This window comes from Tetrao urogallus (genome assembly GCF_951394365.1).
Source record: "Tetrao urogallus genome assembly, chromosome: 1".
Classification (NCBI taxonomy): Eukaryota; Metazoa; Chordata; class Aves; order Galliformes; family Phasianidae; genus Tetrao; species Tetrao urogallus.
In genome coordinates, this window is record NC_136813.1 from 3,890,232 (window position 1) to 3,909,192 (window position 18,961).

Consider the following 18,961-nt stretch of genomic DNA (forward strand, 5'->3'; position numbering starts at 1 on the left):
CCTAGCCAGGAGATATTTCTATAGCTACAGAATCATTTTCTGATGTACTCTGGTCTTTCACTTCCCTTGCCAAGAGAGGGGAGCAGAGGGTAACCTGAGGACTACTGGTTACTTGTACAAGAAATCACTGCTATTTCAAACTAATATGCAATACCTTCACACCAAGGAAGAGAACTTGCCAGTGTTTCTGCTAGGATGCACTGCAGTGAAGGTAGAAACAATGCTGACATTACATTGTCAGTTCAAGTTTTCACTGTTAATCATTTATTGAGGTGAATGGGAAGTGAGTCACACCTGCCAAGGCTATTTGTCTCAGCAGGCATTGCAAACTTGGGCTAGAACCAGATCAGAGAACAGTGTTTGCAAACTTTCCATTGGAGGTGTGGACTCTCTGGATTATTATTTTCTTGTTGTCATTTTGCTTCATGTCATTTCCTCTTTCACTCTCAATTTACTTCTGTTCCATGAAATTTCAGAGCAATGAGGAACGAATGCATGCATTCTGCCACTGTGTGATTGAGGTGGAAGAACAGCCTCCAGAGAGCCTGAATTGCCAGCAAGAAGGATTTCAGTGCTGAAAGCTTTGAACTCCACAGCTTTGTTTCCCACAGTGAATTCAGAAACATAATTCAGCTAAACCATGCCACCTCCACCAATGCAGGGAGATGAATAATATTCCTCTTATCTTGTACAAGGGAGAATGGAGGTCCAACAAAAGTTGTTTTCTTTTGCACTGATTGAACAACAAAGTGGTGCACAAAATGGTATTACAGATCTCTGGATTCCCTGATCTCGTGACTCATCTGTCAGACTGTCTGAATCTCTGTGCCCAAGTCACCAAATTTTCTTTTCACTCATTTCAGTGAGACAATTTCTACTTCTCAACCTGCTTGCAGGTAGTTCCCTTTCTATGCCTCTGACGATACTTCATCTCAGTGTAACAGTCACTTCATGGGAGTTTGGAGTGCCTGAAATCCATTCTGGGCCCTTTCAATATTCCTGGGGGAGCAATTTGGCCTACCATGCTCTTTGACACAGAGAAGATCTAGCAAGGCAATTTCTTCTGCATCCTGCCAGGAAATAGCTAGCCCAAATGTAACAAAAAATATCACAAGTACAGATGATACAAAAGGTCACTAAATCACTTTGTTTTTTTGGATTTAGTAACAATAATGTCATCTCTATGTCAAGAAAAATAACTTCCCAAGAAATCCAGCCAGAAAGAGAAACAACAGCTCCGCTGTCTTCCTCTTGCCTGCTCTTTGTGAAATAAGTTGTTAAAGGACCCCTGAGATTTGCAGAGAGACTGCTGGGATGGGCTTGGAAATAGATGTGGTAAAGAAGGAGGGAGCTACAACTCCCAGATGCGAGCGAAAAGGAAACCTGCAGCACACCGATGTCCAAGCCAAGAGCCTGTAAGTAACTCCCCTCAATCCTAACATCTGGGCAAGAAGATGCATGGCAGGCAAAAATGCCACATTTCTAAAAGCATTCCTGCACAGTGGTCCTTCTCTCTTCATAAGCACCACAGGGTATATGTACCAGCAACATCTTCCACCCCCTCTTTACACTCTGTGTGTGTTTTTTTTCAAAGGAGCTGTGGACAGCTGGGCGGGATGGCATCCTCCATATGCAGGGCTTGTTACCTTGAGATTGCCAGACTGAAGTCTTGGCTATGCATAGGACTGCATATGTTTGGCTAGACCTGTTTTGAACAATTTAGTTCACAGTCATGAAGGTTGTGTGATGCTTTTATTCTGATTTGACTGTGCTTTTATCAAATATAAGCAAGATAATCATGAGCCAGGTGAAGACATACTCAACTACACCACTTCCTACATCAAAATTAGCACCCCCTCTGTATAAGATTCAAGATAGATGCCATGATACCTAATGTTGATGTATAAACCCGAGTTTCATGTATCTCTGAGCTGTCTTTAACTCTTGTTAGGATTTTATATATAGCAACACTTATAGAGCTTATTTTTTACGTCAAGAAAGCCTCAGTGAACTGAACATAAGTGAATCTTACCCAGATTGGTAAGGACCAACCACTGTTATTTGATAAGGAGGAGGGATAGCTATAGTGGGCATAAAATTGATGGGTGGTTTTATTCTGTTGCCCTTTGCACATTTACCCATTGCGACACACCTCTGGTTTGGCACTAATCCCAGCCACTCAACAGTGGGCTGAGAGCAAGACGTACGCTTTTATTTCCAAAGGCAAGCCCTTAGCATGTGTTTGAGGACTGGTTTGAAATTGCCTGCAAAATCCTGGGGCCTTTCTTCCAGCATTACCAAACAAGCCACTTTCAGAGAGATTCCATAAAAAGCCTGTGGAGAAGAAGTAGTCTCACCCCTGGGATTTGTAAGGGTAGCATCGGTGCCTTTGCCTCCATCTCCGCAGCGGGTATCATCAAATGGGAGGCACTGGTCTCCAGTTCCAGCCAAGACCTCTGAATTCTTCACAATGTCTTTCACTGAGGTGGTTGACTTTATTTTGTAGATACGTCGGCTGTTGGTGTCAGAGAGGTAGATGGAGCCGGTGATTGGATCTGTGGTCAAGTAATACTTATGAGCTGGGCTGTGGCTGAAAAACAAGGGCATGATGTTATTATTTTTTGGGATGATTTTCTTCCTTATGTCAACAATCAATATAAGCACTTTAGAGAATAAAAATGCACAGGGTAGACACACTGGGAAAGGGAAGCAGTGCTGTATTTGAAAATCTTAGTACAGGTGTGTTAACAAGCTCAATCTGTGACCAATTGCTGTGCCTGGGAGTGCTCTCTGGCACTGAAAAGGAAAGGGCTTGCTGAACAAAGACAAACACATGCCAGGAACTACTACAGATTGAGTTCCAGTGCCTGGGATCACTTAATTTACTTAACGTAGCCCTGAAACTGGTGCTAGGGCAGTGCCAGACAGTGGAGGGAAGGTATAGTATGCTAGACCTAGAAAACAAAGTAAAAAATAAATGTATCTGCCCTCCCAAGGAAAATCCCAGGACAAAAACCCAAATGCAGACCTAATCATAAAGCACTTGAAGATATAATTGTGAAGATCACCCCGTTGGGGCTTAGCTGGTGTTCTTGCATGTAAATCCCACTGACTTCAGCAAAGACCCTAGCATCCTTTCCTGTCCTTATGGAGATAAGGAACTTGCCACCACCAAATTCACTGGGCTTCCGTGAAGGGAGAAACCAAATGACCCTTAAAGAGTCATACTTTGCCCTAAATAACAACATGAACCAGAAGAAGGGATGAGGAATCTGAACATCATACCCGTGTTAAACAAGAAAGGGTGGCTATGAAAACGGAGTGAGCAGATGTAAGGAAAACATTTTTAGCTCCCTGGCCACAACATTAAATGAATCCAAGACTGAAAAAATGGATAATGTCTCTAGAGGTACTTGAGACCAGGTTGGATGAGGCCCTGGGCAACCTGATCTGGTGCCTGATCCAGTGGTCAGCAACCCTGCCTGCAACTGGGGTTGGAACTAGAAGAGCTCTGAGGTTCCTTCTAACTCAAGCCATTCTATGATAAACCAGTATCTGCATTATGGAAAGTATTTGATGGAATTGGCTAGAAGCAACAACCAGATTAATTTAAACACAATAATTTAAACAATTTTAAGAAATTGCTTTTGAAGAATTCTATCTATAGCTTGGTAAGACTTTCTTTTCTTAAAAGCTTTCTATCAGTGTGTATTGAGCTGCATCTGTTCTAAGCCTGAAACCAACAGATGAAACCTGCAGCACCTGCTGCCTGAAAACAGGTTTCCATCTTTCTAAGAAAGGCCAAACAGTAATTGGAAGAAGTACAAAAATGTCTCTCCTTTCCTCCAGAACAACTCAAAAATGTCCAAACTGATCAGCTAACTAGAATTTCTAATAAATGTACAGACCATAGTTCAGAGTTATGCTCTTGTGGAATGTTCCAGGAGAAGCCTGTTAGAAAGCTGAGTGTCAATCACAGTTGACTCTCTCCCTCATTTTAAGAAATTTCCTCTCTCCTTCAACCTCTACATTAGGTGAATTAATCCCTCTTCAGGCACATAAAAATTACTGGATTATTGTCAGGTTTAAGAAGACATTCTTCATTCAAATTACTTAGTACTTTGGGGGAAAAAAAAAGCACCTTTCTGATTTATTCTAGAATATCCCCCGGGATTTATCTTATTAAATGTGAACAGATTCCATTTCCACAAATGACACTGATTCTTGCTAAATAAAGTACTCTGACCTTCAAGACAGCTCCAGCCTGACAGTTGAGTCTCCATCAGTATTCCCTCCCAATGACAGCAGGCTGGTAGGGTGTTATTTCATTTACCTATGTGTCACTCACGCTAAGCAAGTGGCCTCAGCCCTGGTGGAAGAAGTTCCCAATGGGAATCCATCATTTCTTTTGATCAGGGCCTTGCATTGTTCACTGACCCAACAAAGCTCAGCTGAACGTCAGTCAGCTTTTGTGTTGTTTGTAATCTTTATTTTGCACAGGAGGTGGACAAGAGGAGGAGATTTTTAATGGCACTTTGCAATTCTTTATCATCTTTGTCTGGAGAGCACAGATAGTTCTCACCGAGTCTTACAGCCTGCAATCTGCATATGGATGAAATTAAACAACTTCTTTACCTAGTCAAGATTCTCAACTTCTCAACTCTAACAATAGGATGGGGGGAATGGCTTTATATTAAAAGAGGGGAAATTTAGATGGGATGTTAGGAAAAAAATGTTTACTCAGAGGGTGGTGAGGCCCTTGCACTGCTGCCCAGAGAGCTGTGGGTGCCCCATCCCTGCAGGTGCTCAAGGCCAGGCTGCGCAGGGCCCTGGGCTTTCTGAGCTGGTGGTGGGCAATCAGCCCAGGCAGATCTCCAGGGGTCCCTTCCAACTTCTACGATTCTGTGGTTCTGTGATTCTGTGAAACTGTCTTTTCAGCTGTGTGAGCATTAGGAAGCATTAGGTCATCTTTATCAGCTAGACTTATGTTCACAGGCAAGGTTCATTATGGTCTCCTCTGCACTGCTCCACGCATGGGGCTGTTGTGTGTAGGAAGGCTACCTTGGATGGCTTATTCAACGGAGTGCTGTGGAGCAGGGATGCTAAAACACAGACTGTTAAAAATGAACTAGCTGGAATTTACCCACTGGTTTTGGCTACCAGTTTGCACTACAGGGAAAGAGTCACATTCTGACCTCACATGAATTGCATAGTGTTCTACACTGGAGACTTTGTTGAACACTTTGAGATCCTTCAAATCTCATCAAAGGATGAGAGATGTTGAATAAGCATAATGTAAAAATACTGTGGAAAAAAAAACCCAACAAATAACCAACAGATCAAAACAAAAAAGCTGTAAAAGTTCCCAACTTGCTTTGCTTCATCTGTGATAATGCATGAGCACTGGAGCTGGGAATTTGATGGCCTTTCTTTTTATTTAAAGTCACAATCAATAGGAAAATCTGAGTGGCAAATTGGGCTGAACTGAGCAACAAGTGAAATAAATCTGCCTGGGGCAAAGCAGAGAAGATTTCTGTCTTTTCCTTTCATCCTCTCTCATTGCTCAGTTAGATAAAGGAGCAAAACAAAAGACAAGATTTTCCTCTATTCAAAAGATGATCAGTTACAGTGTTTGTAGTCTTAAGAGTATTTATCCCCCATATTGAGAGTGCCATCACTAGGAATGGGCTGAGGGGAAAGAGCTGATTTCCAATTCAGATCATTCCTCCTCCTATTAAGATTTTTTCAGAAGAAACTTTGAGCACTGTATTGATAGCTTAATTCCCTGAAGCAATAAAACCAAGTTGAAAGGATGGGGTGAGCTGATCCCTACCGAATCCAGACTCTTAGTGGGTAATAGCAAGCATGATGGTGTAGTCATTGGGAATTAGGACAGTCTTGTAAGCAGAAGCCTTGCACTCCAAAGTGAAAGGAAGGTGATATGGCTTGCCTATATGCTTAATGTGATATGATAGCAGGTGGAAATCTCTCAAGTTCACAGGGATGCCTATTGGCTGGGGCTGCATATAGGCTCCCCCATATATCTGCCTTGTCCACTTGTTTTTTCTGCTTATTAGGGCAGGATAGTGCCAACACTCTCTGGGTATCTCTCAGCTTACAAGATTCATAGTGATAAGAACACTAGGTGGATAGGCAGACATGTTGCACTCATCTAGATTGTTTCTGCAGTGCTATGATAGATGCACAGGCTGTCATTATTCCCTTGGCACAGAGCCTGTGTTTTGGAGGAGCCTGAAGATGGGACCTCCTGCTCCAGCATGGGAAATCAGACTCTAAGAAACAAAGTTGGGAAAAGAGAGATGGTCCTTGATTTCAGTAGGTTACCTATAATAAAGTCTGCATCTTCTAGTTCATCGACTTCTGTTCAAAGCCAGGGATTGATCTAACTGAGCTTCACAAGTCTACGAGGCAGATGCTGTGGCTGTCTTTATGTCAATAGAGAGAAATGACAAATTTTAGGTATGATTCATCTGACATTTATAACCATTATGTTACAAGATGAACTGCATCTCAGTTTTTCAAGTGCAAGGCCATCTATCAACTCCTACAAAGGACAACTTCTGTCAGTGGTAACAGTATGGTTGTGGTTTGCACTGGCGTTCAGTAGTTACCCCTAACAGATAATCTGAATAGAACTCTGGTGCTTCTCTGGGTCTGATCTCTTTGTTTCAGCACATGAAACCATCCCCGTAAAACTTTCTGTGTTAGCTGCCCTCTTCCCCTCTGAGCCCTGCTGGCCACATGCATTTGCTGGTGACTAAAGAACAACTGAATTCCTGAAGTCAAGAATTTTTGTTCCATGGGGCTGTTTCCATGGCTCCGTGCTCAGCACCCTGCAGCTCACAAACTGAGGATTTTATTACTGCCTGTGTGAGGTATTGGGCTTTTTTTTCTCCCTGGGTGACATTCAATAGATTAGCACATAAGGAGGCCACACAGCGCAGTGAGCTGAATTTACACTTGGCCTTTTAGTGTTTTCAGTTGGTGTGCGATGCCCAAAACTCTTCTAGTGTCACAGACTGGATAATAAAACTTCATAGCGATGCCGTAAGCCAACCCACAAACTGCAAAGGACTTCTGATCTGATCCTAGGGCAGTTTTCTCAGACATTTATTTTTGCAACTAATGGTGGCAACTGTCTCTTTGAAGTATGAATGGAAAGAAGAAAGGAGGAATATCTCTACGTGTGGCCATTTTCTGCGTATTTGCTAGACAGAAATGCTTCACTGCCCTCCATGTTCCTGCAGAGAAAAGATAACACTAATAAACAGCAAATTATTACTGCCAGGCTTGGAAAAAGCCATTACCTTCTATTGGCCCATCAAGACAGGTCCATACACAGACATGTGGGAGAAAGTTCATATTCATCTATCGTCAAATGACAGATGGGTGTAAAACTGGGAGAGATCACTATTTGGTGATGCTTTTTGGGTTGGCTGACATTTCCATGTTGGCCCACAGCCTTTTTGGCTGTTAGAACAGAGTTAGATCTTAGCAAACCCATGTTGCACTGGAAAGCAAAGCCTCTTAGATGGTAGCTGTGGAGCCTTTGGAGAGCAAGATCACAGCAGGTGACATAACTGGGAGGAAATATTTTTTTCTCTGAATTGAGGAAATTTCTGCATATGGACTGCAGCTTTTTCAAACCACTGAGGTTCCCATAACTGAATCTCTCTGCAACTATTCCCTGCCAATGATGTCAAGCTTAGAACCTTATGGAGCTCAGAGCACTGCAGCTGTAACTAAGACTACACCCGCTCATTTTGCGGTGGCTCAGGAATGAAGAGGCTTCCTAACAAGAACTGTTAGGGCAAAACGACACAGAACAGCTGCTAGCTCACGTGGATGACTCTCTTAATGCAGCCTCAGATGGGAATATTTGATCTAGAGCTCCTCCTCTCCTCCACCCTTATCAGACACCTTTGGACTGTACTGAAGAGGGAATGTCTTCTCTTGCTTTCATTTAATTGCTTATTTTCTAGGAATTGTGCAAAGTAGAAGCCCTGCCAAATTCATAAAGCTCTGGTGGCATCTGCAGCATTTGTGGCCAGTCCATATATCTTGGCTCAGTTATTGCCTTCATATAGAACAACACTTCTTGTAACAGCTGCTCTCCTTCACTGTCAAAGCAGGTGCACTTTAGTAGCTATGGATTTCTAGGTCATTAAGGATAGTGGCTATGTATTTCTAGGTCATTAAGGATACAACCTGGCTGTTTCAAAGAGAAATGAGTTTTTCTATTGTCTTCAAATGATGTGAAAGAGGAGCTGGGGGCTGGAACTCGGCCTGATGAAGATAGTCGGTGCAAAGGTCTTGAGTACCAGCCTTGCAGCCAAACTAGAAGCTTTGGACCAGTTCATTATAGAGGGAAAAATCAGTCTTTCATTAATGTTTTGGCAATAAGACAAAAAAACACTTTCTACTCCACTGCATTTTCAGGCATGCAGACAAAATGAACATTTCTGGTTTTGCACAGCCTCTATAAAGCCAAAGAAACATAAATAAAAAGCATGTAGCAAAAAAAGGTTCCCAAATGCAAATAGAAAACAAAACCAAAAACATCCCAACTCTGCAGCCTAGCCTTCTAATATTGAAAGCATCTGGGAAGAAGGATGGGAAACTTGTCAGAGCCAGAGAAGTCCTTGCAAACACAAACAATGACAGGCTGACATCTTCGTGAACAAAATTGATTGGATCAAACTCACTGCAACTCCAGTGAGCCCGAGTGACAAATAATATTCTTAATGACAAAGACAACTGAGGAGTCTCTCTGTCATGCTGTTTCCTTGTAGTTACTTCCTTTCTTACTGCACTTCCTGACTAAGGTTCTGTGTTGCACTAGCTCCTAGCTAAGCCTTGTGCACTTTCACAAAATGTGAGTGCTCTCTGTGGAGAGCTCTAATTGACGAACAACGATTTACAAAATCTTATTCCTTAGGTACATCTGACCTTTCATATTGTCTGTCCTCACCCCAAAACCCAAAAGGAAGACATTCCACCACCAAATGAGGATCATTTTTCCATCAAAGCTCTTCAAGCGACTTGTGTCCTGGAGCTGCTCTCTCTTGACTTGCTTGGTTAATTCCCACCCGCTTTTCTTACACCCTCCTCCTTAGGCACTCCTCTTGTCTCTATATTTCCTTGTCTGCGACTGCAACAGATCATGCCAAAGTCTGTGTGATTCTGCTCTGTGATTAATGGCTCCCCATTCTGATGACTGATCGCCTACGCCAGTTTTAATCACAGCAGCTTCATTTCCTATTGAATCATCTGGAAATGGCACTCGTGGCTCACTGTGTAACAACATGCAACAAGACAGGGAGCAGCATAAGAATTCTCCACTGGTTGGCTTACCTATGTCTGAAATCTTTATTTCTGACAGAAGACAGGAAAGCAGGGAATAGAAGAAAGAATGAGGTGTTAGCGGCTCAATTCGAAGCATTATTAGCAGATTGAAAACTTGACAGTAACTGTATCATACAATGCAATAATAAATAAAGACTTAGCTGGAATGACACTGATATATTTTATATTGGATATTACTTGTCAGTGAGCTCACTTATGTATCACTGCATATCACAAAGGAAGTAGGATCTCACCTGCTTGGAGTTATCCACTTAATGTAAAAGATAGGGCCAGGCAGACTTTATCACACAGAGCTAAATGTATGTGGAAGTAGATATCCGCACAGCTTTTTTTCACTAGCACTCAAAGCAGTATTTTGTGATTTACAAAGGTAACTTCCCAATTGCACCATTGTGGGTGGCAGTTCATTGCCATAACCTCAGGAACTCCAGTCCAAAGAACTGAATAATCCCGAGACGGACATATTTCATGGGTCTGGTTACATACCCAGCTGCAGTTATCTGTGACCCCTCTCTACAACAGAACACTACACTTAAAAAACAAAAACAATACAAAATTAAAAAAAAAAAAAAAGAAAGGACTAAATCCAAATAGTGAGGGTGTTAATCTCTACAGAGATGCTGATTTGAGAAGGCACAAGCGAACTCTATTTAATGCAAAAGCAATGGCTTTCCTCCACTGCTTTTAGTCAGCCTGCATCTGAACCCATGTACTTTATAGCACACCAGAGTGAAGAAATGTTTATTAGATCCAGTAACCTAAGTGTTTGCACAGATGAAGCAGCAATCATTCCAGCAGATTTAAATCTGGAGTAAATTTGTGGCTCTACGCAAAAGTCAGCAAGGCCACTCTGTCAAGGCTCCCAATTTTCTCTTTTCCAATCAGGAAACACTCTTAAAAACCTCCACCGGGTCTGGTATTTCCACTGACAATGAAACAGAGATTGGGTTTTCCAAATTGTACTTCTGGGAATGAGATATTAATCCCAATGAGTTGCAATGGGATTTTGGCCCCAAATCACCTAGGATCTTCTGGAAATCTCACCTTTGGCCATTAAAATAACTTTCTGGCACTAGAAGAATACTATATTCTTTAATGTGGACCAGTACAGAAGATTTATCCCACTTTCTCACCTTATGAATATGAGATATATTATGTATTTGTCTGTCACATAAATGAATAGATACATCAGCTCTTTGCTTACTTACTCAAAAGGAACTACAGCCCTCTCTAAACATGTCACTGTGGGCTTCCATATCCAACAACAACTGATTTTGTCATCTTTGTGTGGGCAGAGCAAGACATCTATTCTGCAGGTGCCAACCTTGTGACAGCTGTCTGGATTTTGTTCTCATAAACCACAATCTACAGCTCTGTGTGCCAAATCAAGCCTTCAGCAAGGTCTTGTGGGCCTAATGACTGTAGTGTGCTTGTTAACGAGGGACTAAATGGATCATAGAAACAAGTACTGCTGCAGATGCTATTTTTCACCTGCAGATTTGTGGAGCAAATGGTAATGCAAAGCAGTGCTGCATGGGATCCTGCTGTTCTGGTCAGCTGTGATGGGGCCCTCCACATGGCACTCCTTGAAGAAACAGGGCCTTACTTTTGTCTCCAGAAGATAGGATGTGAAAACAGAATATAGCAGGGTTTCTTGCTTTCTGGGAAATTCTCTTTCAGACCAGATCTTAAGAGCTAAATGGGAGTGCCAACAGTCCTATAATGCAAACTTCATATTGAGCTCTCGGGTCAGGTTCTCCAAGTAGAGAAGCCTCATTCAAAAATACTGGTTTAACTCCAGTGACGTTCCTGGAGTGAGTCTACTCCGTCCACAAGAAGAGTCCAGAACCAGGCTCTTGTGCTTTGAAGTCTTGTAAATTGTTATAGAAATGTTACAAATGAAGAATATTACTACTGAAGTCAATATGAAATTTCAGTTCCAGTCACAATCTATTTAATTTCCTCAGAACTTGTGATAAATCTGTAATGTTCTGTACCCTTCATTATTTTAGTGGTTGCTCTTTAACAGGCCTCCAAAGTCTCTCCTGATATATTGTTTTCCTTTGTTATTTTGAGGTAAAATGAAACGCTTCAGGTACTCTAAGATGTTCCATCTATATCTTCATCCTATAACAGCTGTTCAGTTGGAGACTAGAGGGAGCCAATATGTGTTTGTCCCTTGAAAACAACCAGAAAAACCTCGGGTTTGTGACTCCCTAGGTGATCATCCTGTCTTAAGTATGAATGATCATCTATCCTGATTAACCTCTATGTACTGTCATCACTGCTGTGTCCTTCCAAGTCTGGGTTATCCTGGAGGCTGGTTGTTAATTTTAAGAATTCCCACTGGCCTACAAGCAGACCAAACGGGAGACATTACCACAGTTTGATTTAGCAGCACAAAAATCTGACAATATTTTTAGTCTGTGATGAACTTGCTCGGCCAAATTTTCTCTGGTGTAAGTCAAAATTAGCATAGCTGCAGAAGAGGCAAATCTGGACAGGTTTTATTTTTTCTTTTCCATTCTTCTTGTGCTTTCTATTATAACTTTTTCTTATTTTCCTTTTGGGTATGCAAGACTGTGCAGAGCTTAACTGCATAATTATAACAGCCACATGCAGCACGATGTACCTTAGTTCCAATATGTTGGTGACATTGCCAGAGGGAAAGATTCTTCGGATGTAGTTGAAATCTCCAACATAAAGACTTCCATCAGATCCACACGTTAGAGCAACAGGAGCCAGGAGTTTGTTCCCATCTGCAAGACCATTGCAGCTTGGACAAGAAATGCTACGTCTACGGCCATTGCCCATAATGCTTCCAATTACAGGAGGCTGCTGGGAAATAAACTGGTTTTCCCCGTTTCCTTTATGCAAGATACCTACAGAGAGAAAACAGTAATAACGAAATCAAGAAATTGAGATTCACAGGGAGGATACATGGCACTGCTGGAAGTGGCAAGGAGGTGTACCATTTTCATAGTACTGTTCTGTGATTGCTACAAGGAACGTTACCTTATCTGAAGCAAGCATTTTTTTTTACAGGCCCATTTCATTCCTCATGAGGTAAATGCACAGAGGGAGAACAAGGCTGCTTATGTTTGTGAATGAAATACACTTTTCAGCATCTCACGAATTTTCACTTTCCTTTTCTGCTCCTGTCCGCCCTGTAATTTGCAGGCTACCAGGTAATAAATAAATAAATAAATCACATAGCTCATGAAAAGAGGAGAGACAAGAAAGCTGTGGTGCATTCTCTAGAGGAATGTTTCATCTACAAAGCTCGGAGGAGCTCAGTGTATGTTCACTATAAGCGTAGTCTTTTCAGCCATGGTGTGGGCTGAATTTAGATATTTGCTCCCATCTCACTGCTACCATTCAGAGACAGACAGTGCTTCCATCTTTTAATTGCATTCTGATCACCTTTCAGGTCTCCCTGTTGCTGTCCTCAACTCTCTTCAAGGACTCTGGAGCCTTCCATTTTCCCTTATAACCCATGAAACTTCTCATTTATGCAAGTCCACTCGCGCGCTGCATAATGTGGCTGGGTGGATTTATAATCACTGCTAGTGACAACTTGAATACACTCTCTTTGTTTATTTTAGGATTATTTTCCTTGGTAATCACTTTTTTAAAGAAAATACAAAGTTAGGGGTGCCTATATATTTCATGGGCAATCATCTAATTCACCATTATCAACTTCTTTTGGATTTACATGCACCAAATTGTTTCTAAACGTAGATTCCATAAACAATTTGTTGGTAGAAAACAGGGTAAAGTTCTTACGTTGATCAGGTTTCCCCCCTTTTCTTTTAATTCTTAATAATAAGCAACTGGGCCCTGCTGCACCACAGTATTCCTTGGTTATGTGCTTACGTGCTACAGGCAACCTACCACTTTGTATGTTGAGGGCATGGTGTTTGTCCAGGGACCATCCTCCAAGCTTGGAAGCATCAATTTCATAACCCTGAAGCACAGCTGTCCTCTTCTCCCACAGGATCAAGTCAGGACACGACTCGTACTCATAACCCACGGAAACTGTGAGCAAGAGAGAAACAAAAGAGCCCCCCCAGATTAGTAACCTGGAAATATGCAGTCCGCACACTAAGAATTTCAGCTGAGTTGGGTAGGAACAATACTACACTCCACTGCCTATTTCATTTAAAATGCCATCATCATAACGTGGACTTGCACTGTTTCCCACTTTAAAGGCCATCTGCATTTAAAAAAGGTCGACAGAGTTGTAGATGTTGGACAAATGTGCTAAATACTTAAAAGGCACTGTTTTAAAGACATATCTTAAAACAATGACTATTCTAGAATGTAAAGCAATGCTGTACGCCTAAATAGGAGGATTTTAATCTATCTGCCATCTTTAATGTAAGACTGCATGTCAGGAATTTGATGAAAATCATGGCCTTACTACAAATGAAGCAATGGGCAAAGAATGGACATCGGTTTTAGATGAGGCTGACTTGTGGTCATTGATAACGTCAACAAGGTACAAAGAAGAACACAGTTTTGCTTGTTCTGATGTCTAATCAGAGTCTTTCATAACCCTGCTACACATACTGGAGTTATTTAGGAATAAAATTATGTCAGAAGAAGAATCATATTTTTGACAGAATAATGGCTCCTTTATGGTTTTCTCAGAAGTATCAAGATCCTGTTTTATTGGCCTGCTTTTCTTCTGCCCTACCTTATCTTTCCAGCACTAATGGCTGGAACAGAGGAAAACTGTAAGTTCTGCACAAATGAAAAGCAATTACATGGCTAATTTTTTGCCAGTAAAAAAAAAGTCTGATCTCCAAAACAGTGCTGAGCTGTAAGTGAACTCAGTATCCCCCACCAAATACAGCCTTTTGAAAGTTCACAGAGGGGGAGATGTAGCTCAGGAAATGAAGGCTTGATATTTTCCACTGTGCTAGTGGATGAAAGCATTAAAAGCCTGAGTGCTGTTGTTTTGAGAATCCTGGGACTGCAGAGCTGTGCAGTATGCTGGGATCACCTGCTCATCTAGCATCTTACAGAGCAGGTAAACATAGTATTTCAATACATGCTATGAAGGCACAGCTCTCATTCTGGGATCCAGACTGGGTAAGGTTCAGCAAGTTGCATCTCTCAGCCTGCTCAAAACAGCTGAGTTTAGTGACTGAGTACAAGAAATGCACATCCTCTCCCTCTTAGAAAACAAGATGAGAAAGAGACTTATCTTCTGTGAGGCTATGAGGAATCAGGGCACCATCCTTCTGTCAAGAAGATATCTATTTATTAAAGATCTCTCCCATCTTGTTAATAGCTCTCTTTACCAAGGGCTGGTCTACCTTCAAGATCTTTGACTGTATTTGCTCTGGGTGCTCATCAGATGGAAAGGGAAAACTGCAGAGAAGCATCACCTCTATTCACTACACACTCAAAACACTTCCTTCCTGGCAGCATCACACATTAGATGTCAGAGGAATTTTCCAGTGAGTGATGAGATGCTGGAACAGTCTGTCCAGAGAAGCTGTGGATGTCCTGTCCCTGGAGATGTTCAAGACCAGGTTGGACAGGACCCTGGGCAAACTGATCTAGTGTGTGATTTAGTGGTTGACAACTCTGCCCACGGCAGGAGGGTTGGAGCTAGATATCTTTGAGATCCCTTCCAACCCAAACCATTCTATGATTCTAGATCCTACGTGGCATGTTGAGCATGCAGAGGCTGTCTGTCCTCTGACATGAAGCTTCTGACAGTGTTTTGCAGGCGTAACTGACTGTGCAAGGCAGCCCAGCTTGGAATGATGTTCTTAAAAAGGTAACAAAAGGGAAACTATGAGATGAGGGTAATCCTGAGAGTCAGGCAGAAGGAGGGGAAGAGATTAGGACTCTGTTCTAGGGATTCATTTCAAAGAAGCGCTGACAACATTCAGCTGTAGGTGAGAAATAGCCAAGTGCCTCTGGTCCCAGTTCATTCCTTCTGTACGGATAAGATAGCAGCAGCTCAGGATGTATACGCTGGGACAAGAGCCAGAGAACAGATAAGTATTCTTCTACTGGGAAAATGTGTGCTGCCTGAACAGCTGGGCCCTATCCTCTCCAAGGAAACAGCAGTGAACCAGCAGGGACCATTTTATGCGTTAGCAGTTGGACTGTATCGATCTGCGACAAGGCTTCTGCGTTGCCACTTAGCGGCTTCTAAAAAGAAACACAGACCCTGAGGTCACTTACCGAAGGCTTCTGAAAGCCCATACACCTTCTGGCTGTAGACATCTGTCTTATCCCAGATGAAATAATAGGACAGGTCTGGAGCAGCTGCAAACCACTTTCTGAAGAGGCGTCCCTCGACGGCCACCATGAGGTGGACTTTCATGAGGTTGAAGGGGATGGTGGGGTGGGTCATGCTGATCCTCAGGACTGATTTGTAGCCAGCCGTGCGACTGCTCAGGTAACTCACTTTTATTTTACTACCAGAAACGTTAATCTCCTCCTGCAGAGCCTGTGGAAAAGCAATCCGGGAGATGTTAAATCAGCAGTGAGCAGACAGGAAATGGCAGCAAAGATGCAATTAATCAAACACACCTTTATAAAAGCTCTGGTAGTCCTGTTTAAAAAAGTACACCTAGTAGGCATCAATTATGAAATTATATATATATTCATTGAGTTAGTTGTGAAAGCCAGGAAAACTCCTCTTTCTCCATCTCTATTGCATGGGAGAATAGCAGTAGAAAGTACCAGGCTTAAGTGAATATTTACAATGGGACTCTCTTCTAAAAGGAGTACATGGACTCCTAAAGGTGAAAGGAGCTTGGTGTAAGAGAGGATTCCAGTCCATCAGTAGAGCTTTCATTTTCTCTGCTGCCTTGGTAGGTTTCAACAGGTGCCGATGGGAAGCCTGATTTAGTGGCTGCAAACCTGCCCATGGCGGGGAGGTTGGAGCTCAATGATGTTTAAGATCCCTTCTATCCTAAGCCATTCTACGAGTCTATTTTTCTAATCTTTGCCTCTTGCCTTTTTATCCCACTAAAATATCAAGTCCTACTTGGCTTGTATCCTCACAGATGTTTCCTGGTCCTGATGGTAACCTGCCATTATCCATGTCACTAACTGTGCTCCCATTCTCCCTCCTCTGGCTCACCCATGTCTCAGTGATCTCCTTTCACCAATCTCTCTCTGTAACTGCTCCTCTCTCACCTCACCTCTTCGCCCTATATAGCTCTTTTCTCTTTTTATCCTGGCCCTGGCCCTTTTTCAGCCTTCATGTTTGCTCCTACTTACCCTGACGTTTGCTTAGAATTCTTTCCCTCTTAGCTGTGCTATGAAGCTCTTGACCTGATCTGCCACAGTCAACCTCTTTCCCCTTGCTAGCATTATCCCTTTCTCTTCTTTTCCAAATTCATCAGTATCCTAGGTGAGTTGCTTTGTTTTCTCCTCTAGCCATGCAGTAGTGGTATTTTTGAGTGTACTACTATAGGGGTATGCCAAGGAGGTGGTGAAGTCACTGCCCCTGGAGGTGTTCAAGAACTGTGTAGATGTGGCACTGAGGGATGTGGTTTCAGTGGGCATGGTGGCTGTGGGTTGATAGCTGGATTAGATGATCCTAGTGGTCTTTTCCAATCTTAATGATTCTATGATTCTTTGACTTTATGATTCTGTGATTCTGGCTGATCGGGACAGTCAATTGTCCCAGTACAGAATTTCATGAAGAACTGGAGAGACAGTAGGGAAAGTTTTATCTGCTTTGAAAACAGAGAAGACTCAGTAAAGATGGGATTTTCAGGTAATTTACTTGCCGAAGTATAATAAGGCCTAGAAGTCCTTTCTAATTTATTTATTTCTAGGTAGGGAAATGCACAGGCATTTTCTGGAAGGCAATCTCCAACACCATGCTGCTTCTCCCCTGCGAAATACTGATTAAAAAAAAGGAGCATTTCTTCCTTAATTCTTTGGGGAAGTGAGATTAATTTTCCCCTTCCAGAAAACTTCATCCTTAGGTAAACACTGGACATTTTCAGCACAGGGCAGCAGCCTTTAGCAAAGTTTGAAAGATGAAGATAGAATCTTAGCAGCAAGTCTGAAAACTTGGGCTGATAATAGGATGTGTCAGAAGGTCAGAACTAGTTCAGTGCTCTCCTGCATCACTTCTGCAATATTTCATGTGCTGGACCCCAAATGAGCCATGAAAATACTTCCCCAGCGATATTTAGCTTTCGTTATACCAAGGGCATGGAGGCTGGAAGGCAGGTGGGTCGAGATAAGCTTCCATCGCAAAGGGATCACAGCTGCACTGGTGTCCTCCAAGCCACATCTGTGCCTCCTACACTCTGCTCCTACATGGGAGCAGTAAAATTCCCCGATGTGACAAGTTGTTCATCTCTTACAGTTGCTTCATCTCTTAAAGTCAGAGCTATAAACGACGACAGATGCAATCTGCCCCCTGAAAAAGACCTCTTCTAAGTTATTATCCAAGGCCTAGCACTTCTTCAAGCGGTAACTTACAACCTCCGAGCTTTCAGCACTTGACCAAAGGATGCATCCAGAAGTTAAAGTGCTGTTCCACTGTGCTCATAAATATTTACTATCTCTAATGCAGCCTTTTCAATTTACATATCTCAGTGTTTAGGAGGGTGAAAAACGACAGAACTGGGAAAACCTAGGAATTTTAAAAGGTATTTTATGAGCTCAGCAACAAGCTGGTCTGGGACCAGGCTCAACCAGAGACCAGCTGAGCCAAGCTGCTGTAAAGGTGGTCCCTTGTATCAAATCTGTCTTTATATGTAACCCCGTTAGGAAAAAGGCAGGCAGAAGTAATTGTCACTGAGGTACTATTTGCAACGTCTGGTTCAAATTCCTGTCAAAAATAATTATTTCTCTCTGTCACGATGTGTCTCTGCCGTCTGCCATTTCAGAGAAAGGGTCAGTACAGAGGTACCAGTGTAGGGGATTGTCTTTAAAGGTGCCTGCTTGAAAAGCTGGTTCAAAGGGTAATTTGGATTGCTCAAAATGCATTTGTAGTTTCTAAGCAGTACTAAACTAGCAACAAAGCAGGGCATGGGTGGAGGATAATCCAATAAGCCACTGGTGGGAGAACAGGTGAAAACAAGCTTTAAAATACTCTGAATGCACCAAAATTCATTTTGCCAATAGACAAGGCAAGCTACAATTTGGCTTTTTTTTTCTTCTTTTAAAATATTAAATACAATGCTGAGAAGGAATTTTGACAAAGGAAAGCATTTAGGGCCTGATTCAGGGACTGTAACACAGGCACGTAGTGCCTTTGAGATCTCCAAAACCTCTGCATGGGGGTGACAGATCTGACACGGACCTTTCTGAGATCTCCATCCCTCTGAAACTACACTCAGAGTTCTGAAGAGACCCTTCAGGGCATCCTAAAAGTCACCAAATCTGTGTTGAGACATCTGAGTCAAACACATTAAAAATGTGTCATCTGGTCTTTTGAATGAATCTATGTAGAGAGCACTGCATTTTTTTCTTCAATCTCATAAGTTCCTGCCTGCCCACTCCTTTAGCTTGTCAGAATTTTTTTCCCAGCCCTGCATTTGCTTGTCAACTCCTTCCAGCAATACACTCTTCTACT

The 18,961-nt window shown here is 42.3% G+C and overlaps 1 protein-coding gene across 1 annotated transcript in view; it reads right to left on the reverse strand.

Moving 5' to 3' along the window:
- The window catches only part of TENM4 (teneurin transmembrane protein 4), a gene marked incomplete at both ends in the record, with an annotated part of 343,507 nt that overhangs the window by 55,098 nt on the left and 269,448 nt on the right, over positions 1 to 18,961 (reverse strand). Inside the window, 5 exon segments of the mRNA XM_079539492.1 lie at positions 2,358 to 2,590; positions 9,376 to 9,396; positions 12,020 to 12,269; positions 13,282 to 13,425; positions 15,595 to 15,862. Coding sequence (XP_079395618.1) covers positions 2,358 to 2,590; positions 9,376 to 9,396; positions 12,020 to 12,269; positions 13,282 to 13,425; positions 15,595 to 15,862 — 916 coding nt within the window.